Source organism: Trichechus manatus, unplaced genomic scaffold (assembly GCF_000243295.1).
Source record: "Trichechus manatus latirostris isolate Lorelei unplaced genomic scaffold, TriManLat1.0 scaffold00069, whole genome shotgun sequence".
NCBI lineage: Eukaryota > Metazoa > Chordata > Mammalia > Sirenia > Trichechidae > Trichechus > Trichechus manatus.
Window position 1 is genome coordinate 13,182,060 of NW_004444005.1, and position 16,117 is coordinate 13,198,176.

At 62.1% G+C, this 16,117-nt stretch overlaps 2 protein-coding genes across 3 annotated transcripts in view; one reads left to right on the forward strand and one right to left on the reverse strand.

Annotated features, from left to right (window-relative positions):
• Positions 1–1,824: 1,824 nt before the first annotated feature.
• On the reverse strand, positions 1,825–11,120 carry ALG12 (ALG12 alpha-1,6-mannosyltransferase). 2 transcript variants are annotated; one of them, XM_023734632.1, is made up of 10 exons: positions 11,041–11,120; positions 7,606–7,790; positions 7,386–7,518; positions 5,791–5,964; positions 5,159–5,353; positions 4,584–4,687; positions 3,872–4,095; positions 2,783–2,952; positions 2,302–2,377; positions 1,825–2,134 (listed from the first exon to the last, which is right to left on the reverse strand). In XM_023734632.1, exons 2-10 carry the CDS (start codon positions 7,765–7,767, stop codon positions 1,903–1,905), a joined length of 1,470 nt encoding a protein of 489 aa, XP_023590400.1. In that variant the 5' UTR covers positions 7,768–7,790; positions 11,041–11,120; the 3' UTR covers positions 1,825–1,902. The 2 variants fall into 2 exon arrangements, with proteins under 2 accessions (XP_023590400.1, XP_004380126.1); XM_004380069.2 differs by lacking the exon at positions 11,041–11,120 and having other exon boundaries at positions 7,606–8,069.
• A 355-nt stretch (positions 11,121–11,475) lies between these two features.
• CRELD2 (cysteine rich with EGF like domains 2) overlaps positions 11,476–16,117 on the forward strand; it is a 14,124-nt gene continuing 9,482 nt past the window's right edge. The window contains exons 1-6 of the mRNA XM_023734520.1: positions 11,476–11,688; positions 11,944–12,026; positions 12,530–12,640; positions 13,492–13,583; positions 14,716–14,892; positions 15,170–15,265. Coding sequence (XP_023590288.1) covers positions 11,560–11,688; positions 11,944–12,026; positions 12,530–12,640; positions 13,492–13,583; positions 14,716–14,892; positions 15,170–15,265 — 688 coding nt within the window. The 5' untranslated portion in view covers positions 11,476–11,559. The remainder of the gene's footprint in view (positions 11,689–11,943; positions 12,027–12,529; positions 12,641–13,491; positions 13,584–14,715; positions 14,893–15,169; positions 15,266–16,117) is intronic.

Sequence of the window (16,117 nt, forward strand, 5' to 3'; positions counted from 1 at the left end):
CATAAACGGTGCAGGGAGGGACAACTGATGACCCGTGTGGAAACCACGTTAGATCCAGCCCCCACACTATACACAAAGGTAAATTCTAAATGGATCAGAGATCTAAACGGAAAAACGAAGCCCCAGAAGTACTGAAAGATAACATGGCCAAACCACTCTCTCACCCAGATTTAAAATCTCAGCTGCAGTAAAAGAACAGATTGACACATTCGACTCCAGAAGAGGCGAACACTGCACAGAGACACACACCAGACAAAGTCCGAAGGGAAATGACAAGCAGGGAGGAATTACTTCAACACGTATCTAAGATGAGGGGGCTAAAACGCCGAATAATTAAAGCATTCTTATAAATTGAGGGGAAAAAAATGACCAAAAACCCAATAGAAAAATGAACGAAATATATGAACGATTCACAAAAATAAATGTAAAGTTGGTCTTTAAACCTATGAAAAATATTCAACTTTGCTCATAAGAAAAATGAAAATTAAAATGACATCAAGATACTCCTGCTCCCCCACCCGACTGGCAAAACTGAGAAAGCTTGACCCCACCAGCCGGCCTGGGGGACGCAACATGCACCAGCCCCAGGGAGGGCACGTGGGAACGCGCGACACAGCCACGTGCTCTGCCCACCTCTGGGAATCCACCCGAAAGATCACGAGGAGGCTTCTGCTGGATAACCGGGGCACGGAGGCTATTTTCCTCAAAAACGCTGATGTCACACGGGACAGAGCAAGGCCATGGAATGTTCTGTATGGAAGGAGACTAAAGAGACGTGGTGACAACGTGCAGCAGCTGACACTGCCTGGACCTGGGAGAGAGAACGCCATGAAGGACACAAGGGGGTCGACCAGCAGGAGGGGAACACAGGCGACTCTACAAACGCTGCCCAAGTGTTGCCTCCCTGAGCCTAGCACAACGCTGTGGCTGTGGGAAGGGGTCTCCCCGCTCAGAGCCACACAGACCTGTCAGCAGCTCTGTCCCAAATGGCACAGAAGAGATCGCGTGGGCGTGTGCGTGGAGCGGCATCAGACGCACTATAGATAAGTTGTCAATACCCATCCAATAATGCGTAATAGTGCTGAAATTACTGCTTCAAAATCACCCAGGTAAAGCCAGTCCCCAGAAATAATCACACATAAGACACGTCATAAAAAAATACTTGAAAAATTTAATTCTCATTTCATGTTTTACTCGTCTATCTCCCCAAATGTGATCTGTAAGCTAAATGCAGGCGGATGCAAACCCGCGGCCACACTCTGCAGCCGTGTGGGAGCAGGCAGCCCGGGCCAGCAGCGGCCGGCAGCCCAAGCGCATTTGTCAGGTCTGCACATTACTCAGCCGGGGTCCAGCATGGTTGCGACCAGCATCTGGTCTGGGTGACAAATGATGTCACCCCGTCCCGCCGACCCCACGGATGGTCTCAGCCTCACAGCGTTGCCTGCCGGCAGTGGCCTGGGTGTCAGGAGACTGGCCCATGGGGACGTGGGGACTACTGCTGGGGACAGGCCTGCCCACGGTCTCTGATATCGTTCTCCACATCAGCTTCATTGCGGCCACAGCAACAAGCCCGTTTGTCCAGGAGACTGAGCTCAGGACAGCCCTGGTCCCCCCGGAGCCCCTCCTCAGGACAGCCCTGGTTCCCCCAGGGTCCCTCCTCAGGACAGCCCTACTCCCCCTGGGGCCCCTCCTCAGGACAGCCCTGGTCCCCCCGGAGCCCCTCCTCAGGACAGCCCTGGTCCCCCCGGAGCCCCTCCTCAGGACAGCCCTACTCCCCCTGGGGCCCCTCCTCAGGACAGCCCTGGTCCCCCTGGGGCCCCTCCTCAAGACGGCAGGCGGCCCCGGTCCCCCTGGGGCCCCCCTCAAGACGGCAGGTGGCCCCGGTCCCCCTGGGGCCCCCCCTCAGGACGGCCCCTGCACCCGCTCCAGGAGCACCAGTTTGGGCTGAAGGTCGACATCAAAGGGAGGCAGCCGGGTCAGGTTCAGACGCACGCCGCCGATGCCTGCCACGCGGGCCAGCACCCGGTGTGACTCCCCGTACAGGGCCAAGGGCACGGGGGCCGCCTCCAGGAGCAGGTGTGTGTAGGCCAGCATGCCCGCTGCCCCGGGCTGCAGGTCCTCCCGCTTGTCATATCTGCAGACACGAGCATGGCTGTTCCTGCGGCGGCCCCACCCCACTGACCCCAAAGCGTGGCGCCCTCCCCCCGGAGCGGGTACCCCTGAGGAAACCTGTCAGGAGCCGTACAGCCGTGGCCACATCATGGCAAAACCCACAGAAACCTGAGCACAGCAGACACCTACCTCCAGCCAGGGTTGGTCTCCAAGAACCGAGAAACACCTGTTTGTGCAGCAGCAGCGTCGATGTGCACGACGACACCTGGGAAGGGGGCGGGGCCGTCAGACCCGGGTAGGCTCTTCTGCCGGGATACAACGCGGGCGCCTACCTGTGCGTGTGTGTGGGGGGCACCTGCCTGTGGGGGGGGAGCCTACCTATATGGGTAGGACCTACCTATGTATGTGGGGGGCACCTACCCATGGGGGGGCACCTACCCGTGGGGGGGCACTTACCTGTACAGGGGGCTACCTACTTTTGCAGGGGGCACCTACCTGTGGGGGGGACACCTGCCTGTGCCGGGGGCACCTACCCGTGTCTGGGGGCACCCATCTGTGCCGGGGGCACCTACCCGTGTCTGGGGGCACCCATCTGTGCCGGGGGCACCTACCCGTGTCTGGGTAACCTACCCGTGTCCGGGGGCACCTACCCGTGTCCGGGGGCACCTACCCGTGTCTGGGGGCACCAGCGTGTGGAGCTGCTGCATGGCAACACCACCTGGGTAGTTGAAGTGGGACACGTACAGGCAGGTGGCCCCGTAGGCGGCATTCACAGCCAGGTGTGCTGTCACCAGGAGGGAGCCCGCTTTGCACAGCCAGGACTTCCTGTAGTTGTTCAGCCTGGAGGACAGCACACAGCGATGAGACCCCGGGCCCACGACATCCAGAAACCACGCCTGCTGTCGACCCAGGTCTCGGCGAGCACAAGTCCACCACCAGGTGGGTGCGCAGGGCCTGGAAACCTCTGAAATGCCGCCCAGAACCCCAATTTAAAATTCATTTCAGATTTTCATACAAAGTTTTCCAACGTTCCCCTGGTCGTCATGCAGATCAGAGCCACCTGCCGCCAGACCCAGCCCGGCCCCCCATTCGCTGCTCCCACACTGACCGGCAGTGTCAAGGGGCCACGACAGGCCATGTGGCCGCCTCCGCCCAACTCACGGCCGACTGCTCAATGTTTCATGGACGGGCCTCCTCCCTCTCAGGCCCATGAGGTCAGGTGGACACCTGGGCCCCCACCACCCTCCAGACCCCCCAGCCGGCCGAAAGGGGGGCCAGAAGCAAAGAGAAGCAGCGACCGATGGCACAGCTGCAGGAGGCGGCAGATGCCCTGGTGCAGGGCGTTCAGGCAGGGTGATCACCCCGTGGCCCTGGGGCCAAGCAGGTGGCCGAAGCAACCTTCTCTCGCTCACGTGGGTCTCAGAAGCAGGAGCAGAGATGACTGGCTCCCTCCACCCATGTCCACACCTGAGAGAGGTGCAGTCCGGACGCAGCCCCCTGCCCCCAGCTCCCTTCCTCAGCCGGAGGCTGCACCTGCAGGGCCTCCCGGAGCGGGGGCTGCCTATGAACGCCTCTCCTCCCGGAGGAACAGGGTGTTGCGCACAGGTTGCGGACTCGGTCTGCTGGACCGGGAGCGCCCAACCTCACTGCCGACTGAGTCTTGCCCCCAGATCTGAGCTGCGCTCCCCCCGCCCCCCGCTGTCTGAGCCCCGCCCCCCACCGTCCGAGCCATGTTCTCCTGCGAGCGTGGCGCACTCACAGGTAGGCGCAGCCGCGGGCGGCCGCGATGTTGAACACCGGGAGGCTGTAGATGATGAAGCGCAGCTCCTTGTGCGGCAGGAGCGAGTACAGCAGCACGAAGGCCAGGCTGGGCAGCAGGAGCGCACGGGCCCGCCGGTCCACTGCGCCCAGCGGCACGAACAGCAGGCTGCTGCCCAGGGCGCGCGGCAGGGCCGAGTAGAAGTACCACAGGAACGGGGAGGTCTGCGGGTTAAGGAGCGTCTACACGGATTCAAGCCCCGTCCGCCTCCCCGAGGCCCTGGCAGCCCCCGGCGGCGGGGAGGGGCCAGAGGACGTGGGCTGAGGCAGGCCGCCCCAGCTGTCGGGCCACTGTCCCCGCACACCACAGGAGCCTCAGGCCGCCCCTGACGTGCGTGGAGGCCCCAGCACCGGACGGTCCTTCTCACTCCACCGCCCCCACACCCCGCCCATGCAAAGACCAGGTCCCGGACCGCAGTGAGGGGCTGTAGTGCTCAGGTGTCCCACAGGGTCAGGAGGAGGCTCCCAGCGGGACCCGGGCGATGGAGGAGCCGCTTGGCCCACGTGCACTGGGGGCGTGGCCGACTACCCTGCTGCGGCACCCGTTCTTACAGATGGACAGACAGATGAAAGACGACTGACAGGTAAGACAGACGGGGACAGACACACACGGTCTGACACGTGGACGGACAGCCAAGGGCACTGAAGGATACTCCCCAGTTGGAGCTCTTGTTCAGAACGGTATTGTACCAAAGAACTTTTCCTTCTGGCCACACAGGATACCGCCAAAAATATGAGTCCACGGCCACCGTCAGTCCTAATACAACACAGAAGTTGCCCTCAGCAGGAAACGCAGCTGCCAAGAAGCTCGGGCCCCACGGCTGAGTCACTAGCCACCCTGTCATGGGCGTATGTCCCTGAGGCGCTGACCTCGTCACCACGGCCACTGAGCCATACAAGCGGGCATCACCACAGCATCACGGTGACAGAGCTGCTGGGCCGCCACCTCCCCCAGTAAAGCCCCTTGTGAGGGCCCCCCCACTGAGTTACCCCCCCTGTGAGGGCTGCCCCCCCAATAACCTCCCTCATGAGGGCCAGCCCTCCTCCCCAAACAGCCCGCATCGTGAGGGCTGGGGCTCAGGTGGGACCCCAGGCAGGACGAGAGGGGCACGGGAGCACCTGGGCTACGTCTCACCGCTGCCCGGAGTTAAAGTGCCCGTGCTTTGTGAACTACACAAACCTCCCGCTTCTCGTCCCCTTCTGGAAGGAAAGCAGGTGGCGGACTCACCCAGACAGACGGCGCCAGCGGGGACGGCGTGGCGCAGCGCCCTCCCCAGGGGCACCTTCCTGCCCAGCAGCGGCAGCAGCAGCTTGAGGCCCAGGAGGAGGCCCAGCTCGGCCCGGAAGACAACAGCCGCCAGCGCCGAGAGCCACAGGAAGCAGGCCCAGCGCTGCCGGAGCCAGGCCGTGAGCGCCGCCAGGGCTGGGGGCAGGACGGGCGCTCAGGGCAGGGTGCCTCGGAGTCACCCCGGAACCCGCTGCCCCGCTGCCTACACTTGCGGCCTCTGCCACACCCCAAGTCCCAGCCACTGTCACCTCTCGCCTGGACACCGCAGGCCCCCACCCAGACACGGTGAGGACCGACCAGCCCCCACCCCCACGCCCTCCCCCCCACCCCCTTACTGGCCTCTTGCTGCTTCTGGGGTCCCCGTGTGCTGTTGGCCGTCATATTCTGCTCCTGCCCCCCGCCCCCACTCCCGTGGTGCCCAGCCCCCCAGCACCCTCCTCCGCACACAGTGCCCCCGAGGCCCCTGCTGACAGGGCATCACAGCCCAGCGCTGGGGCCACACCCCGGGTAGAGTGTGAGAGGACGGAGCCGCGTCACGGGGAGGCCAGGCCCGGGCTAAGGGCACGACATACCCACAGGCAGGGCCACCACATTGGGCAGCGTCCGCGTGCAGTAGAACATCAGGTGGAACTGCGTGGCTGTCACCCAACAGAACAACGTGGCAACTGTAGCCCCAAACTGCCTCCGCACTTCCTGCTGCAGGGTCCAGAGGGCAGCGATGACGCCGAGCCCGAGGGTCCCCCTGACTGCGCAAACACACAACACGGAGGAGTGGGGGCCACAGGGCTGGGGCGGGACGTCAGTGACAACAGGACGTTAGTGACAAGGGACGGTCACGCCCCGTGTCCTCTCGTGACTACCGGGCAGAGTGGGGAGCGGACCGCCTGCACCTGGCCCGAGGCCCCACCACCGCCCCGCCCTCTGGACAGCCGGGAGCACAGGCACTGTCCATACGGCCCACGCCAGAGACCCACCGCCCGGCCTGGCGCCCCAAGCAGCGACACTCGGGGAAGAGCCCGCACCGTGCGCCCTCCGGAGCCCCCAAGTCCTCATCTCACCTCCGGCGGGTGGCACAGGGGCACAGGCCCACCTGGGGCTGCAGGAGAGGGAGCGGCAGCGGGCCTCCGCCCCGCCCCGCCCCCGGGCAGGTGTGCACGCACCTTACGCTCCGTGCCTCAGCTTCCTGCACCCTCGGTGGGTCTGCCTTTCTGGACGGGACCCCCTGCCTCCCGCCCGGGCTCTCTGACTCAGTGGAGCCCTGGTGGCACAGTGATTAAGAGCTTGGCTGCTAACCGAAAGGTCAGCAGTTCAGATCCACCAGCTGCTCCTTGGAAACAGCACGGGGCATCTTATGAGATCGCAATGCATCACGATCGACTCCACGGCAATGCATTTTGTTTTTCTGGGAGCCTCCCCTTCCAAGAACTGCTTCCTCCCCAGGAACTGCTTTTTCGAGCTCCCCACACGAGTCAGGCAAAGCAGCTGAGGACGTTTTTGAGTCAGTGGGGGAAATGTGAACACGGTCTGGGTATTTGATGCAGAACGGTATTGACAGAATGTTCTAAATTTGGTTAAAAACGTCCCCATGAAGGCTCAAGGAAAGACCCAGGAGGATGTGCGTGAAGGTGGAACGGGGGGCCCCTGGGTGGCGGCGGCTGGTGGTTTTGTCTTCAAGGCCCCGAGGCAGACGCACTTTTTTATGACAACAGAGAGTGTGTGACTGACAGGCCCCCGGACAGCGGCTGGAGAGCAGCACTGGCTGGAGGACGGGGACACCCCCATCTGAGTGAGGTGCCGAGAGGTGCACACAGCGCTTGCGTCCTCCCATTACAGCCCTGTGAGGAAGCCCCATCCCCCATCTCATGGACAGCAAGTCACGGGGGGGATTGGCAGTATCCCAGGCCACATGCCAGGGAGGCAGACTGCCCGCCAGCCGCAGCCTGCGCCCCGGGTCACACGCCAGGGAGGCGGACTGCCCGCCAGCCGCAGCCTGCGCCCCGGGTCACACGCCAGGGAGGCGGACTGCCCGCCAGCCGCAGCCTGCACCCCCACGTGATGGGCCGGGGGCAGCCGCGAGTTGAGACAGTAGACACCTCCAGTGAGGGGACCCCCACAATGGGATGTCGTCACTGTAGCCGAGTGGGTCCACGCACAAAGATCTGCTTACCTATGAGCTGAGAGTAGAACTTGGACACTTCCAGCAGAGACAGCAGGTAAACCGCAGGGCTGGAGAAGGCAGCAATGACGATGGGCCCGAGGAACGTCCTGGGGACAACGCCGGGGAACTCGTGATGGTCGTACTGCGGAGGCAGGAACACGTGACACAGACGCCCGCAGGCGACAGGCCCACCCCAGCAGGATCCACCAGGAGGTGGCAGGGCTCTCACCTTGTCCAGGTCAAGCCAGTGGTACAGCAGGTCATGCACGGCCTGCAGGTTGAAGCTCTCCTCCACCTTGGTGTAGGGGCAGGTGACCAGGTGGACAGCGGCCACCACCACCAGCAGCCCCAGCAGCAGGCCCTGTCGGCCCGGCGGCCTCCTCCCAGCCATTCTGGGGTTTAGGCTTCATGTACCTTAAAGACCCAAAGGTGCGAGATCCAACCATCAGCATATGGCCCATCAGATGTTTTAAAAGAAAGAACCTGAAGTCCCAAGTTCCAGAAATCAGGCTGAAGGGCAAACGACCATCTAATTTTTTTGTAAAGCTGAGAGTATGTCACAATAAACTTAAAAACAAAACAAAACAAAACTCATGCTTGAGAAGCCTTTTGTGCTTAACCAGTTCTCTGGGAAGGAAGACTTCAGCTGCAGGGCCTCGCGCAGGCACTGGGCAGCCCTGAGACGCTAAATCTGGGAGGAGAGTCAGCAGACCTGGGCGTGTCTGACATGGGGCTCACCGACACGGGGCTCACCGACGTGGTGCCCACCAACACGGGGCTCACCGACGTGGTGCTCACTGAGAGAGGCGGGGAGGGAGGAAAGGAAAAGGGCCTCAATAGTCTTACCACTGCTGGAATAAGACACAGTGACTGTTAGGAATAAGATTGTGTTTTCCTTTTCCAAGCAGGAAAACTTCATACCCAACAAAGAGGGCAGAGTACGGGGTGGGAACGACACACCGCCCAGTGGATGAGGGAGGTGACCCCACAGACCCCAGCAGCCCCTCCCAACACGTTCCTACTGACTCGCAGCCTCCAACCCATGGCCTCCGCGGACACCCAGTGCGAGAAGTTAACGAGAAGGAACTCGTCTGGAAGCCTGCAGTTACAGGATTTTAGAAGGGTCAGGCTGGAGGCTCCTCCTGCCCCGAAAGCGGCGGGGGCCCCACCTCTCTCACAGCAGCAGCTGGAGTCCTGGCGTGGTCTTGCCTGCCCTCCTGTCCCCAAGCTCGTCCTTTCTCTCCTTCAGAACTTTCTCAGGTCACCTCATCAGACGCCTTCCCCGCCCGCCTCCCAGCACCTCCTGTTTTCTGTCTTTATCTCTTCGGTCATCCATCTGCCTCCCCCTTCTACAAGGTCAGCTCCCTGACAGTGCGTCTGTCTGTCCGTCTGTCTGCACCGCCGGTGCTCAGATGGGTGGATGACGATGGGCTTGGTGTCTCCCTCCTGGGATCCGATCCTGGGCAGCACCTGCACACCCGACCTGCTGCTGTTTCAGCAGAGCCTGGCCCTCGTCGGTGCTCAGCACGCTGCACGAAGAGATTCGGATCTCATCACCCAGCCTAGGTTTTCACGAAAAACGTGCCACCGTCTTAATTTCCAGGAAAGCAAAGAAGATTACGGGGCATCCAGACATTACACTTTGTTTCTTGAAAAAAACAACCGCTGATGTCATTGAAAACACGTTTAAAGACACAGGCTGCACCAACGTGGCCAAGCCGATGGAGCAAACCCCGAAACAGGCTCCTCACAACGGCCACCCAGGAACACGCCTGGCCCCGCGGCCCCCCACGAAGGGCAGCCCCCCCTTACTGCACGAGCGTATGTGCAGAGACTCATCACTTTAATCAGCCATGTGAGTCACTCTGGCAGGAGGCCTGCAGGCCCAGGAGCGCCCTCTCGCCCAGGAAAGGGTGCACCTTCTGCGGATGACCAGGGGCAGAAAACCAGTGGCAACAAGCAGCTTAGTCTGAAAGGTGTTGGGAGCACCTGCTCAGCCAGGACCTCAAACAGCAGACGGGACACAGCTCCTGCCGCAGCGTCGACTCCAACTCATGGCGGCCCCGTGTGTGTGTCAAGAGTAGAACTATGCTCCATAGGGTTTTCAATGGCTGATTTTTGGGAAGTTGGTTGCCAGGCCTTTCTTCTGAGGCGCCTCTGGGTGAACTCGAACCACCAACCTTTCAGTGAGTAGCCGAGCACGTCAACTGCACCACCCAGGGACTCCAGAACAGGACAGAAGCCAAGTACAAAAACCACGGTCCACCCCAAGAGGGAGGGCCAGGGTGAGGGAAACATTTCTCTGCACTGGGTCCACCCCTGCCCAGCAGCTGCTCAGCTTACAGAAGCAGTGGGCACCAGCCTGGGGTGCATCACAGGTTACAACAGGCCCAGGTACCGGGTTGATGTAACAGGTTGATGGCACCCGCTTGATGGCACCAGGGCACCCAGGGTAGGAAATCACCCACAAAGACCGAATCGATGCCATCCTGAGGCTTTTCATGAAACTGGTCAAGTGCAACACTAAAGTCACTGCTCCTCCCTTGGCTGGAGACGCCATTGTTGTTGTCAGCGGCCGTGGGTTGGTTCCAAGGCCCTCGGTGATGCAAACAGCTAAGCACTCGACTACTAGACAAAAGGCTGGTGGTTCGAGCCCACCCAGAGGCTCCTTGGAAGACAGGCCTGGTGACCTGCTTTTAGGAGGTCACAGACTTTTACTGAAAACCCTAGGGAGCAGTTCTGCTCTGCACACATGGCGTCGACTCACAGCGACCCCGTGTACAACGGAACGACACACTGCCCGGTCCTGCACCATCCTCACAATCGTTGTTAGGCTTGAGCCCGTTGTTGCAGCCACTGCGCGTCAGTCCATCTCTTTGAAGGTCGTCTTCTTTTTCATTGACCCTTGACTTTACGGAGAATAAAGTCCTTCTCCAGGGACCAATTCCTCCTGATAACGTGCTCAAAGTATGTGAGATAAAGTCTCGTCATCCTTGCGTCTAAGGAGCATTCTGGTTGTACCTTTTCCAACACAGATCTGTCCGTTCTTTCGGCAGCCCACAGATGGTCTGGTGTTAATCAGGCTAGCTGCTGGCCACAGAGCAGGTGTGGTTTTGTACTCTCTGCACTTCTCTCCTTTGCAGTGATTTCCTGCCTCACAGTTGTCTAGAATCCTCACAAACGGGTAATTAAGCCAGTGGTCCCCCAAGTTTGGAGGGTACGAATCGCCTCGGGCAGGTGGAGAAATGCAGATTCCTGGGCCCACGATAGTGAGCGGGCAAGGTCTCCATGTGAGGAGCCTGGCTCCCAGGTGACAGGCCCGACCCCAGGTCATCAGCCCGGCCCCCAGTGAGAATCCTAGCCCCTCGGCCACGGCAGGTCCCCAGGTGAGGAGTCCGGCCCCTCGTGAGAGCCCAGGCCCCGGGTCATCGACCTAGCACCCAGGTGAGAGTCCTGGCCCGGCCCCCGGGTGACAGCCTGGGAGCCGGGGCGGGGACCAAGATCTCCGCGTCAGCAGTTGGGTGGCCGCGACCTGGCGCCCCTATCCTGGCTCCGGCCGTCACGCGTGGGCTAGCGGGATGGGGTCTCCGCCCGCTCCGGGAGCCCCAGCCTCGCCGCCCACCGCCCCGGGAGCCCGGAAGCCCCGGCCCGGAAGCGCGCTGACCTCACCGCTCGACTCTCGCCGTCCCCCGGCGCCGTCCCTCGGAGAGCAGCCGTCAGGTCGCCCTCGGCCGGAAGCGGGACGGCGGAAACAGAACACAGGCGAAGCCCTTGCCCAAACCCAACATGGCCACCTAAAGCCCCAGCAGTCGTCTCGGTGAGCGCGCGCCCTGCCCGGAGTAAAGATGGCCGCCGGGGGGGGGGGGGGGGCCCGGGGGGGGGGGGTGCAGCCCGGGGGCGGGGCGCGAGGGGCGGGCTCTGGTTTCTCCGCCCTCCGCCCGCCCCCTTACGGCAGGGCGCTGACCCGGGGCCTTCCCATTGGCCTCTTCTCGTGGCGAATTCAGATTGGGCCACGTGAGGACGGGCGGAAACCGCCGGCCAATTGCGGCGCGCGCCCTGGTGGCTGGGCGGGGCCTCGCCGGCGCCGTGAAGTAGCCCCGGGAACGGCCGGCGCGGCTCGGAGCCGGTGGCCTGGCCGGGCCGGGGTTTCGGCGAGCCACGCGCCTCTGGGCCCCGCAGAGCCATGCGCCCTCCGCCCCCTGCCGCGCTGGGGCTCCTACTGCTACTGCTGCCGCTGTTGCCTGCGCCTGAGGCGGCCAAAAAGCCGACGCCCTGTACGCGGTGCAGGGAGCTGGTGGAGAAGTTCAAGCAGGTGGGACGGGGGCGGAGTCACACCCCGCAATAGGGGCCGGGGCCACACCCCGCGATGGAGACCTAGGGGCCGAGGTCACCCCGCGATGGGATCCCAGGGAGTTCTGGGGGAACAGGGTCACCCCGCTATGGGCCCCGGGGGCCGGGGTCACCCTCGCGATGGGGATCCCGTGGGTGGCGGGGGGCCAGGGACCGGGGGACAGGGTCAAGGCCATCCCCTGTGAGGTGTCCGATGCCTGGGGCCCTTGTCCTGCAGGGAATGGTGGATACGGCGAAGAAGAACTTTGGCGGCGGGAACACCGCCTGGGAGGAAAAGTCGCTCTCCAAGTATGAGTTCAGGTGGGCGCCCCTTCTGCGTGGCCCCTGCGCCCATGTTGCCCCAGAGCCTGTGGTTGGCGCCCAGCGCCTGCCTGTGACACCTGAGGAGTTCCTGTGAGCGCTCCACAGCTGTGGGCAACCAACACGGGTCCCTGCAACTGCTACCTGCTCTAGCATCCCCCACCACACGGCTTCCCCACACAGCTGGGGTGGGCTTTACAGATGACCTCGGGTGGCAGGCCACCCTCCCGGGCTCCTCTGCCTGGAACACCATCCTTGCACCCTTCTGGGCCTCTGCCGGTGGGCCCCCATCAGCTCCAGGGCTGCAGTCTTGCTGGCCTGGCCCCTAGCACCCCTGCACAGCTGGCTCCCTGTTACCAGGGGATCCCCCTCCATCAGGACAGGGGGTCTCCCTAGTCTCAGAATATCGCTGGCTGCCGTGGCCCCAGCTCCCTGCCCACTGGGGTTCTTGGGATATATCTGTGACCACGTGACAAGCTCACCCCGAGGGACCTGTGTTTCAGTGAGGTCCGCCTGCTGGAGATCCTCGAGGGCCTGTGTGACAGCAGTGACTTCGAGTGCAACCGTATGGTGGAGGAGCAGGAGGAGCTCCTGGAGGCCTGGTGGCTGCGGCTGTGAGTTCCTGCGGAGGATCCTGGAGCTGTCATGGGTGACACTCCTTGTTTTGGAATGTGCTAGAGTTAGATACACACCTGTCAGTACACAGCTCCCATGTACTGTCTCCCATGCGCCCCAAGATACACACCTGTCCGTACACAGCTCCCATGTACTGTCTCCCACACGCCCCGAGACACACACCCATTAGTACACAGCTCCCATGTACTGTCTCCCACACGCCCCGAGACACACACCCGTGAGTACACAGTTCCCATGTACTGTCTCGCACACGCCCTGAGACACACACCTGTCAGTACATAGCTCCCATGCACTGTCTCCCACGCGCCCCGTATGCCAGTCTTGGCGTCACCATGGTGCAGTTATCAAGACAAGGAAGGAGGCTGTCACATGCAGTTAACTGGTACTCTGCAGACCTCTCCACAGTTCACCAGCTGCCCTGTGGGACCCTCATTCTAGTGTGGGACCCGCCAGGCCCTGCTGTCCTGGGAGCTGTCTGTCTCTTTTGTCCCCTCAGGTCAGGGCAGTTCCTCTGGCTTCCTTTGTTCCTTGGGACCTCAGCCTCTTTGAAGACTCGTGGCCTGTAGTCATCTTAGCAAGATGGCGGGTCAGGTCGTGCCCTGGTAACGGGCGGGGGATCCAGGGTCAGCGCTCGGCCGTTTCCACCGTGAGGATGATTTTGTTGACTTCACCAAACCAGCAAGGTTCTAGGAGATTCCACTCACGCCAACCTAGAGTGCCATTTCCCAGGCTTTGTAATGCTCGAGAGCACGTTGGATTAAACCCCATGTTTGTTTTTAAGACGTCTGCCGTGTCAGCGAGACTTGATGGATGCTTTTCGGTTCCGTAGGAAGAAGCAGTCTCCGGACCTGTTTGAGTGGTTCTGCGTGGAGATGCTGAAGGTCTGCTGTTCTCCCGGGACGTACGGGCCTAACTGTCTGGGTATGCTTCTTCTCGGGGAATCTCAGGGCCTCTCAGCCCCCAGGTATCTCTGGCACGTTTCCTGGCCCGGGGAGAGATCTGGTGTGGGGGAACTGGTATCCTTCTCCCAGTGGGTTTTGTGACTCCCACAAGACACATATGAATTAGAGAACTTGGTGCCTGCACTCTGTAAGCAAACAAACAACAGAGATGTGTGCTGGTTTGCTGTGACCAGCCTGAGGCCGGCAGTAGGAGGAAGGCATGGAAAGGAAGACGACTTGGTGCCTGCGCTCTGTAAGCAAACAAACAAGGCACGGTGAGGGGCTGAGACCCCTTCTCCCTCTGATAGGGTGGGGGCCGCAGGCGCAGAGGACACAGGGCACCAAGAGTGGCATCATCACCTCTGGTTTTACTCTTCGGGGAAATTTTCCTGTGGGTTGTCAAGCTGAGTGTCCAACCCAGCTGTGCTTTTAATCCAGGGTCACAGACCCGCGGGAGTCCTGTGGGCTTGGCCTGCGAGACCCACTGGGAGCTGCCCTGTCAGGCAAAGGCACTCAAGCCCTGGCTGTCTGCTCCCAGCGCCACCACAGCAGCAGTGACCATGTGGAGTGGCTGGGCGGCTGTCAAGCCGTGCAGATTCCATCTAGGAACTGCAGCGGGTTAAGTATGAGCTGTGAAGAAGCGTGCGTGGACACACGCCACCGTTTACCTTGGGTTATTATGGAAGTCAGTCACGCTCATCAGTCTGGACAAAGTGTCGTTTCATTTTTGAGCTCAGATACCCTCTCGCCTCCCGTGGCCGCCTCCTGCTGCCCCTCACTCCCCACGTGGGGGGTTAGACGTGGCGACACACATTCTGTCCCGCACACTTGACATCAAAGTGTCCTCGCAGCCTGTTCAGGGAGGAAAGGGAGGCTTCCCGAAGCCTGGAGCTGCCGGGGTGCACATGTCTGTCACCCCACGTGGATGATTGGGCATTGGGCCTGCAGACCCCAGGAGTCAGGCCTCTCCAAGCCTCCTTGCCAACCCTGCAGGCCTGTCTGCTCTGACAGGAACATCGCCTGTTCCGGGAACCTGGGGCTGGGTTAGCAAGGGGGTGGTGGTGGCTTGGCAGTGAGTGTGGTGGGTGAGGAGTCCGTATCTCCCTCTGCAGCGTGCCCAGGCGGTGCCAAGAGGCCCTGCGGTGGGAATGGCCACTGCAGCGGGGACGGCAGCCGGCAGGGGGATGGGTCCTGCCAGTGCCACATGGGCTACCGCGGGGCGCTGTGCACGGACTGCGTGGACGGCTACTTCAGCGCACTGCAGAACGACACGCACAACATCTGCACGGGTACGGCCCAGCGGGCGCTTGGGGGCCAGGAGGCCGGGAGGGAGGCCCCCCGTGCTGTTTGCCCCCAGCCCATGACCACGCGGGATCCCGTGGCTAGGTTTTCCTGTTGCTGGATTGAGCTTGCTTTTCTGGGTGTTTCTGTTAACTTATTTTTTGTTTTTACACACTGAATCTAATTTTCCAACTTCTACGCTCATACTGGCATCTGTGCTTGTACCCGCGGATGGGCCTTGCCTCCGACGGAGGGCCGCCCTCACCCGCTGCGCCTTTGTTACAGTCTGTAACGAGGCCTGCAAGACGTGCACTGGCCCCACCAGCAGGGACTGTGCCGAGTGCGAGGTTGGCTGGGCCCGCGAGCAGGACGCCTGTGTTGGTGAGGCCCCCTGCGCCACCCCCACCCCCCAGAGTGGGCCCCCACCCCAGCAGCTCCACTCTGCACCCGTCCCCCAACCCTGGCAGGTCCACTCCCCATCTCTCCCCCCAGGCACCCCCACCCCAGTGGGTCCACTCTGCACCCCTCCCCCTAGGCAGCCCCTACCCCAGCGGGTCCACTCTGCGTCCCTCCTCCCAGGCCCTGCCACCTTGAGCCTGGCTATCTGTCTGGCACACACACTCCCTCCCCTGACTCGCCCGGGGTGGGGACTGGCCAGAAGCGGCCCTCTTTGCTGCTCTACGCCCTGGGCAGTGTGGACACGGAGGATAGCTGGCAGTGTGCCTGTGGGACTCAGGTTCTGGCTGGGCCTGGAGGGAGGCGTCGGGCTATCCGCCCAGCTGTGCTCCTGTGCCTGGCTCAGTGAGACGCCTAGGCGGGGCGCACCAGCAGCATCTGGCCGGAGTGTGGGTCTCGGGGCCGTGGCGGGGCCAGCGGTGTCTGAGCGACTTGTGACTATTGGGGGGTCCAGTGTGGGCAGAGGCAGGGAATAGCAGGTCAGGCACCCCTTGGGCTCTGGCAGGTGGGGAGAACCATCTGCTGGTGTATAGTCACAGACGGCACACAGACCTCCCCTTGCCCTGGCTACGGAGCGAGCTTGTGGGAAGACATGGGCACGTTGGGCAGCCATGATGGACACACTGGGGGGCCAGCTCTGCCTGGGTCGGAGGGGAGGCCGGCGCAGAGGAAGACCTCCCAGACCCCGGCGCGCTGAGCTTGGCTCCTACGTGGTGGTCTCTGCTCCGCCCCCTCTGTGGCCGCCGTGGCTGTCCCGTCCCTTAGTTCCCCACGTGG